The sequence below is a fragment of the Homalodisca vitripennis genome, chromosome 4 (genome assembly GCF_021130785.1).
Source record: "Homalodisca vitripennis isolate AUS2020 chromosome 4, UT_GWSS_2.1, whole genome shotgun sequence".
Lineage (NCBI taxonomy): Eukaryota > Metazoa > Arthropoda > Insecta > Hemiptera > Cicadellidae > Homalodisca > Homalodisca vitripennis.
The window spans coordinates 119,845,300-119,854,951 of NC_060210.1; the positions used below are offsets into that span (position 1 = coordinate 119,845,300).

The window sequence follows — 9,652 nt, forward strand, 5'->3', positions numbered from 1 at the left end:
TTGACTATGTTCAAGAGGTAAGTGTTTTGTTCAGTGCATCAGGCCCTTTGTTCATCATACAGTATTTCTGAAGTATCTCATTACAGACAATTATGTCATTCATGTTAGGATGCATATGTAAGTTATGTTAAAGTAATCTAAATTTAAATCTATAATTTGTAATAAAAGTAAAGTGCAGTACTTAATAATGTTTCAAAACTATTGCATGAATTTTAAGTTGGTGTAGTGAAATGACCTCAAGTTTCATTCCACAAGAAATTTTTTTTATTTTAACCCTGATTTTCTGATTAAAACATTACACACTATGTCTTGTGAAGTGTTTACTTTGTGAATATTAAAATAAAGTACAAATATATAGACTTTTTTTGATTAACAATACTGAAAAAGATAGACTTTTCAATGATTGTCTTGAAAATGAGGTCTACTATAGTTTTACAATTAAAATTTAAAATCGTACAAGTGTTTAAGTTTAGTACTGTTTTTATGTGGTTAAAATCAAGATGATCAAGCCAAGTACATCTTTCAAGCTGACCTGGTCATTATATGTAAAACCACATTTTCTATTAATATTTTTAATTAGAAGGACATAATGATGTAGGGGCCATCATACATCCTCTGCTGTCTACTCCATACAACCAGTATATCAGCCCTACAGCTATAACTAAAATCCATGTATTTAGGTATTCATATACAATTAACAATGTTATTCGGTTATGAATACAGGCCACTTGTGAAAACCAAGCACTCTTAATTGGCTGAGTGTTAGTGAAGCCTATCACTCAGAGAGCTGAAAAATTTCATTATTCTGTCTGTCCACACAAAGTCTTGAAACAAACTGACCTAAAAACTTGAAATTGTGTATGAAACTTAATTTCTATACAAGAAAAACTGGGTTTGATTATGGTGCATGTCACTCCATGATTGGCTGAGCGTTTTTTAATATTTTTGTATCGGTCTTATTGGTAACGATAATGGCAACGAGAAAATAGCTGGATAAATAAATTAGAAAACAAACTCAGTATGCTCATAAGATATTTTAACAAATGACGTATTAATATGTGTAGCCTAAGTATCCGAACACAGAGAATATCACTTTATGGTGACTTGGTGTGTACTTTTATTATTTATTCAAACACTGATATGAAATCTAATCTTATGGTCCAAAATGTGAATAAACCATGTTGTAAGAATTTTTAAGAAAGATTTCATCTGAAGTTTGCATACTCCATTTCTATATAGACAAGAATAAGTTTTATGAGGGTGCATTTGCCACCACGCAATTTGGACGAGTGTCGTTAAATTCCACTAAGAAGTACCAATAACAAGGCCGTCACAATTCCTCTTTACTTTGACGTAATATATACAAATTTCTTATTCATATGATTGTCATTCTATCTCATCAATAATAAAATGAGGTATAGACGGCGTTTTGCATTGAACCTTCTAAGTGAAGCCTCTTTAGACACACGGTATGATATTTTTTATTAAAGACTTTTATGAAGCACTTCTGTTAATAAGATAAGTAATCAAAACAACATTTACATTTAAAAGGCAATTAAACAAAACCAACATCAACCTAGATTAACACATACTTTAGCAATCCTCTTTCTCAAACACACTTTTCTTATTTTTTAGACTGCTAAAACAAAAAGAGGATTTTTATCAATAATTCCTATTGGATGAAGTATATAAATACTGTATCTAAAATTCAATTAATGTTCTCAAATTCAATTAAAGCTTTTCTTGGATGAACTTAAAAGTTTCTGAGGGGAATCACTATGAAAAAATGAAAACCACATATAAAGCATTGTAAAATTTATTATATATAATTTACAAACAATGCGCATATCACCTCATGAATGTATAATACAAATCGTGGAAGAACTTGTAATTGTATAAATGGAGGAATGTTTGTATAATAGTTTGCACTGATATGAGCAAGTGTATATATTGGTCCCTCTCACGGGAATGTTGCATCTATAGCACTTAATCTAGCTGTCTTCTTATTGTAGTTATTTGCACGATATTGCCTAGATTGATAAGGTTTATTGACAAGGCACTTATGGCTAATAAATATTTACATATATAATAGGCCCTTAACTACAGTAAATTGTAAGAAAAATATCCAAAATTGGCGTGATCAATGCTGATATGCTGTATAATAATTTATTTACAAAACACACATGCAGCCTTTTCTTCTCATAATGATTCATTGTTGGCTCCACATTATCAGATACGGGCAAGATTAAAGATATAAAAAAGTTCAATATTGAATTACTTCAAACCTGTGCAAAATGGAATTCATTCAGCTTGTACTTACAGATTAACTTAGTACTTGCCCTCACTGTAATCAAGTCTTTTGAGGTCATGGAATGTTTTAGCATTGTCTTTACGATCTGTATTGTATGTGGAATTAGAAAGATTTAAAACTTTCCGTATAATGAACAAAATTCGATTATAATGTAAATTTATAATCTTAATGTTCGACACAGTTAACATATTAAAATTGGTCTGGTTAAACGTTATTTTACGTCCCCTTGCAAAATCTAACTTAAATAGTCTTCCATCCACTAATAACGTGTACAGTTTGAGATTTACGTTACACGTTTTCGGTGGCCACAGTAGGCTAGTAGAAGTAGGCCTACAGAGACCCCAAACAAATCATCCGTATCGCCAAGTATTCATGAGGGAAACTGGCATTTACAAAAGTAATTCTAATATATTAATTGTATCGATAATATTAATAATAACAAACTAAAATACAATAAACTATGATCACATTTTTCATAAGTCTAGTTATAAAATATACAATACTCATACACTCCGTCACTATCATACTTGTAGTAGGCTACACACAGGAGTGTGCTTGATAAATCGATCTGGTGGTCTCGTACGACTGGTAAAAGTTGAGCGATGACTAAGTTACAAGAGAACCTCCAGTGACAAAAGTTTCAAAGACCAAAACATAGCAACGTAGGTATTACTTTGAATAAAATATTGCTTTCAAGTGAACGACACTGTCACTTCAACAGTTATAAATACAAAAACTATACAATTTATGACAGTGAAAGACGCCTTTCAGTCTATTATACACCTCAACTTCTTTATCTCTAAACTAAATGAGTAGTTTTGTATTAATTTGATATACAGTCATGCAAAAGCAACACCATTTATAAAAAAATTGTTACATGATTCCATAAATATAATCAATAAATATTCTTCTAGTAAAATATAATAATGTTGCAAAATGTGACAACCTACAATTTCCTAGTTTCTACCATTAACTTTAGTTACCTTACAGTTTAATATATAAAATACTGTAATTTAATTATTGATTTGAATTGCCAGTCTATTTTTGTTAAAAGGTAATATAGAGTTCTGCATTCTTACCAAAAATATTTATAAATTAATTCTGGCCAAAAACAGAATGTCTTTATATTTACTGAGAACACAAATATTGCTTTTTTAACCATTAAAAACTAAAGAGTATTTCCTTGCCATAAAAAAACCAAAAAGTGAACCGAACACAATGATTAATAATGTGGCAAAACTAAATAGGCCTATTTCTTCAAGCTATTGTCGATATCATTGAACCCTCTACAAGATGGTTAATTTCTATAAACTTTGCGATTTTTGTATTGTTCAAAATTTTCATTCTAAGGTCAATTATCCCTCAAACATAGCAGTCATCAGTAACTTATATGTAATGATAATGTTGGAGCAACTTTTTATTGTATTTTAATTGTTTAATGTCTACTGATATCCTAATCTACTTATCTTCTATTCCCGCAAAAGGGATTGTCTAGCAATTACTAACAGTAACGACCAACTTCAACAAAAAATACTATAATCTAACACCTTATCAACACTTTTAGTGATTAAAAATTCAGCAAATTGATTTCCATATTAACTTAAAAACATCCAATCTAAAATAAAACCTAGCCAAAAATTACAGAGTTAAATCCAAACACAAAAAAGTCAGTACCATACTATATATTACGATAATGTTAAAATTATATTTATCATAAGCAGAGAAAATCTTCGTTCGTTGATTAAACCAAACAAAACTACCAGAGTTCACGATTCCAGTTGGGATTATGAGGATATAAGAACGCATCAACAGTACTGTATAAATCAATTCTGTACAAGTTACGTCAAGTTGTTTACATCAGTTTTAACAGCCTTTTACAAATAATAGGCCATGTACTTCAATGGAAGTTAAGCCCAAAGACAAACAATAATATAAAAATATTACATTCCCTAATGAATAGCAAAATAAAAATTTCTAGAACAAAAGATATATTTCAATCAAATTGGAATGAAACTATGTCCCCTAATTAATGTCATTAATATAACTCACTTTGGAAAAGTATATTAAGTTGTAGGAATATATTCCTTTATCCTAATGATTGGATAGATTTAATATTTACCACACTGCCCGCGTAGGCTACATTATGGTCTAGAAGACAGGTTTTAAATCCTATCAACTACCGTGATTTTAATATGTCCACTTATTAACAGAAAGTTCTAAAGTAGGTAGTTCTGATTACATTAAAATAAAATCCAATATTAAGAACTGAAATTGAATCAGTACTGAAATAAATTGTGCTTCGTGAAATATATAATACATTACTAGATCTATACATTAATTTATTTGAAGGTTTCATTAAAATATTTTAGCTCACACTTCTTGCATATTAAAATTGTACATAACCTAATCTGTGGACAATGTAAAAGTAAAGTCAATGTTTATTTTAATCTTGCCCCGCCCTCCCAAGTTCACTCCTCAATGGGTTAGTTGGACAAGAAAAGTATTTGTTCATTTGCCCACCACACAACTGTACCATTACTGTGCAGTTGTAAATAGGTTATCACTGATCTAATTCAGAGGGAAAAACTTAAAATCTTTAACCTGCCTAGCTAGCTACCTTAGAAGAATATTTTATAGTAACTTACTGGTCCTCTAAATAATTTTATTAAAGAAATAGGCCTATAATAAGATTTTAAAATATTTTAACAGTGTAAGTCAACAGTTTAATTGATGAAATGATTTAATACGAGATTGAAGTTGAATTCATATTTTACGCTAAACAGCATCTATTACAACAAAAGTAAGATGAGCATAGGCATTATTTGTGCATGAAAGATATATAATGGTAAAATCTGGATCTGGAAAGAGGTCTAATTATTTTTTCAATGATTTTTGTACTAAAACGTACATTATTTCTTTCTCATTATTAGTTTAGCAAGTCTCTTAATTTTGGAATTGTTTTTCCTACACTCAAAGCTACGAAATGAAAATAAAATAGGTTGCCATATTTATTTCAAGTTTTAATTCTATTATATGTTTAAAAACAAAAAAATTGCCAGTACAGTAATCTTTAAATCCATTTCAACATTGCGATTATAAAAAAAGTACAAAACTTAATAACTGTATAAAAAGCTGTAAAGATAAAAATTCCTCAGAAACTTCTTCCAGTATAAAAACTTACAATATGGCTGCTATAATTAATTTCATAAATGTATCAATTGACATCTGTTATGAAAACACCTTCTGCATTGTGTCTTTATCCATACACTATAGGTTGACAGTGTATGACTAAATTAACCTAGCTTAAGAAAACTGTAAAGGCACATTTTAAACATCTGATCATGATAGTACTTAAACAGTCTCTTTACCATCTAGTTTCTTTGCCAAATCTGATACGAGTTCTTTAAAAATTAGAGGATCAATATTCTTTCCTAGCTGATACAATACAAACCAATCTCCAATTTGACATTTCCTGGCGATAGTTTCAATCTGTTCCTGTGGGGAAAGGCGTGAGCGTGCTCTCAGCAGGTAGAGACGGACTTGAGGGCCCATGACGACAGCAGCACGGTAGATCAGAGATACACCAGTGATGAGTGTGAGCAGGATAAACCAGAACCACAGGAACACATAGATCTTCTCATTTACAATGTTCAAGGGAAGTACACACAAACCGTCAAACTTTTGAACAGTTCCAGAAGGACCATATTTGTGGAAGGTACATTTGGTAACCTTAGGGAATACTCTCGACATAGGATCCTCCCTCTCCTCTTGCTCCATCTCAGTAAACCTGACAACATCTGATCCATAAGTGGTAAACTCACCATCCAGGAAGACATCCATGAAATAGATCTGAGCAAGCACATTGATAAAGTTGAGCACCTCACAAATAAAGAATCGTATGGCATAAAAGTTCTGAGTATGCAGATTCATAGCAAAATAATCAACAAGGAGCTTCTTCCGGTCGATTTTACACTCTTCACTAACGACAGGACAGTTGAGGTCCAATACCAACATTTTGATTCTTCCACCTTCCCATGTTTTCCAAAGATAACGCGGGGCGTAGAACATCATAGCTTGAAAGAATAGGACAAAACATACCCACTGGTAGTACTTGTGATATTTCACTTCATCTTCACCTTCGACGTGGCTGGCGACTCCCGGATGAGGAATGTCTTTTCCGATTGTTCCTGCAAGTCGGTTAGGAATTGTAAATGTAGAGTAAATCCAGCAGTAGGTGTCCATAACATGTGGAGGAATTTCGTCAACAATGCAGTCGATCGGATCGCCAATATACTGACGCGAAGTCACCAGTAGTGAAAACGCAACAAGCAAAATAACAGTCGCCTTGTAATGCAACCGAAACACATTATTGTCAATACAAACTGCGTCTAGCTTCAGTAGCCCCTTAACGGAGCCAAACACATCAAACATTGTTGCTTTCTATGCACAGCACACAGCGAACTTTATATCCAAACACACACCACGACGACGTTTCACCTAGCTCCTTCACTGACTGAAATGGACGATTACACTTCTGTCTCGGCTGCGCGGACCGTGATGCGCGTCAGCTATATGGTGGGGAGGAGACTCATTCCCCTCTCTAGCCTCTACCACGGGCTCCTGTTTTGGTGGCTGTCCCCTCCCCTGCTCTTCTTAACCATCACAGCCTTCAGTATATCATAAAGTTTAAGACTTAAGAGGCGATTTGGCATTTTTGTTGGGTTTGACTGTTAGTTTTTAGGTTGTTCTTGTCATAGTTTGGAATCTTGTGTAAAGGACAGATAAATTACTTACATAAATCGGTGTAATTTGTGAATTTGAAGTGTAGATATGTAGGAAATAAATACACGACTCTTTGTTGTACGACTCTTTAGAAGCAGTTTCGGAAAATTTTCATGATTTGAAAATCAGTAGAACATTATATAATTTGGTGTCTACCGTAAACACTGCTTTTTATGCCCTCCCATTTCGACCGATACCATAATTCCTCTATCGATTACACAGAAAACCCAGGTTGAGGTTGAATGCTTATACAATGCAAATGTGAAATCATATGAAACATACATTAAAGAAGCGAAGTTAAGTAGTTCTCTTTGCCATTTAATCTCTTGCCGTTGTCTAGAAGTACATACACAAATACACTATTTACATAAAGAAAAGTAACCCACATATTTATTTATTTAATCCTAGCTATTGTATAACAAAAACTTAATCTAAACTTGTCTGAAACAATCATCGTTTTTAAATTGTGAGTTAGTTGGAGTTTAACCTGTTTTATGAGCAATGCATTTTCATTATCGTTTATATTTTAACTTTAAAAGGCCAGGATTTTTAAATACTTTGTTTAAAAATCGTGTCCTCCCTATAAACCCTATTGCCATCCAAAGTTTAAATTTAAGTTTAAAATGTATATTATATAATAAATTTCATAAGTTAATAAAGTATTCCGCATTATCGGTTATTTTATAAATTTGTCTAGATGTTGTTTGCATTAAATTAAACATAATTGTGTAAAAATAGAGTTGTGAGTGTTATATCTTAGTTTTAGGTTAGATATGTTATTTATATAATACGTTTTGTGTTAATTATCCAAGGTGATTTAACAAATCTCTTTAGATATAAACAAGTAGTGTTTAATTGTTTTTATTTCGTCTACACAAAAATGGCAGAGGCATGAAATTAGTTTTATACATTTTATAAACAAGGCATTTGTGAAATGGATTTGATTTTTTATGGTTCAAAACTAGATTTAATTATTGCTAATAAAAATAAAAATATATTTTAATCACCAAAGGCTTTACAAACATTAAATTAAAATAATTATATAATTTGCAGGTGACATATAATTTAAATAATAAGTTTTTACGGAATAAAAAATTATTGCGACCCTGCCAGGATTCGAACCTGGAATCTTCTGATCCGTAGTCAGACGCGTTATCCGTTGCGCCACAGGGCCGATGGTAAACGGATTTCACAACCAATATTTAACAGTATTTTATTAATATATTATTTTATAGTCAGCAGTGAAGTTTCACAATGCTGCTGCTGCTATTGTGTTATACGATTTGTACCGAATAAAATCATATGACATAATTATATTGGTCTCTAGGTTGTGCCAGAGAGGACTCCTTGCCCTTCACCTGCTGTTGGAAGATACTATTTACCATTTTTATATCAATTTAATTGTTCACAAATTTTTAGTCCACAAAGAGGTTTTTAGAATAACACTTATTTTATGATTAGCTGTAAATAAAAATAGGCCCAGCCAGTAAAATCTACCACTTACTGTAACGTCATTGATTATTTTCTGATAGCACAGACTCTTAACTTTTAACATTGCTAAGGATTTAAACGTTTCAATTACGGATAGATGTAATATTGAAGTTTTCAAAACTAAGTAACTTATACATTTTAGGCTTTTCAGGTAATAGTGGAAATTTTACTTCTATATATTCAATTTTTTAATTAGATATTCAACAATACTCACAATTAGGTGATAACAGGCGTGGAGACGAGATGGGATGAAATTGTTAGAATTTTCAAAATAATGCTCTGTTAACAAGACTAGAAAGATTGGGTGCTTCAGAAACGGTTGAAATAATGTATCTAAAATTTACGCATGAGCCTTAAAAAAAAATAAACAGGAAACCAGCAATCAAAATCTACCTAAATCTGGAGGCTTAAATGAAATTTATATTTTATATTTTAAATTTGTACAAAAGTTTTGAAATTTGGGGTTTGAAAGTTTTTGCCACCAATTGTTATTTAACTGTTCACCATAGTTTATTCCGATATTTTCCCTTGCTTCTTTTCGACTAAACACCTACAACCCTCAAACCATCCTCTCCCCAAGTCCACCTTGTAACTAAGGATCCTAAGGAATTAATAGTCAAATACACTACAATTATAATATTAGGTTGTTTCAGTGTCGCATCGTTAATGATTAGAGATACCACCACTAATCGACCCTATTTTGTAGATTACAAGACATCGATTGATATAATTAATTAGATATATTTAGCGTAATAAGCCGTAAGCTACGGCTACATAGGTAGTACAGTATCGTTATTGATGAGGGATACATCCACTAATCAATCCAATCTTGCAGATTACAAGAACTCGATTGTCAGTTGTCGAGATAACGGTAGTAGGAAAGAGCAGCAAGCCACAGATGCAGCTACACAATTAGCATAGCTAATTCAGTGTGGGCTATCGTTGCCGGTGGGGCGGTGAGGGATGGTAAACGGACTGTAGGTCCACATCATAAAACTGCCGGAAGCATTTCTTACCTACTTCTTAAGGGGTGGACAGTGGGTCCGCGGTCCCGGCCTGGGACCCACT

At 32.3% G+C, this 9,652-nt stretch overlaps 1 protein-coding gene and 1 non-coding gene across 2 annotated transcripts; both read right to left on the reverse strand.

Moving 5' to 3' along the window:
- Nucleotides 1–1,800: 1,800 nt before the first annotated feature.
- On the reverse strand, nucleotides 1,801–6,853 carry LOC124360031 (innexin inx2). Its single transcript, XM_046813281.1, has one exon. The coding sequence runs from the start codon at nucleotides 6,740–6,742 to the stop codon at nucleotides 5,663–5,665; it is 1,080 nt and encodes a 359-aa protein (XP_046669237.1). The 5' UTR covers nucleotides 6,743–6,853; the 3' UTR covers nucleotides 1,801–5,662.
- Nucleotides 6,854–8,194: 1,341 nt separating this feature from the next.
- Nucleotides 8,195–8,267, reverse strand: Trnar-acg. Its single transcript has one exon. It is a non-coding gene; the product is annotated as a tRNA-Arg (tRNA).
- Nucleotides 8,268–9,652: the final 1,385 nt, after the last annotated feature.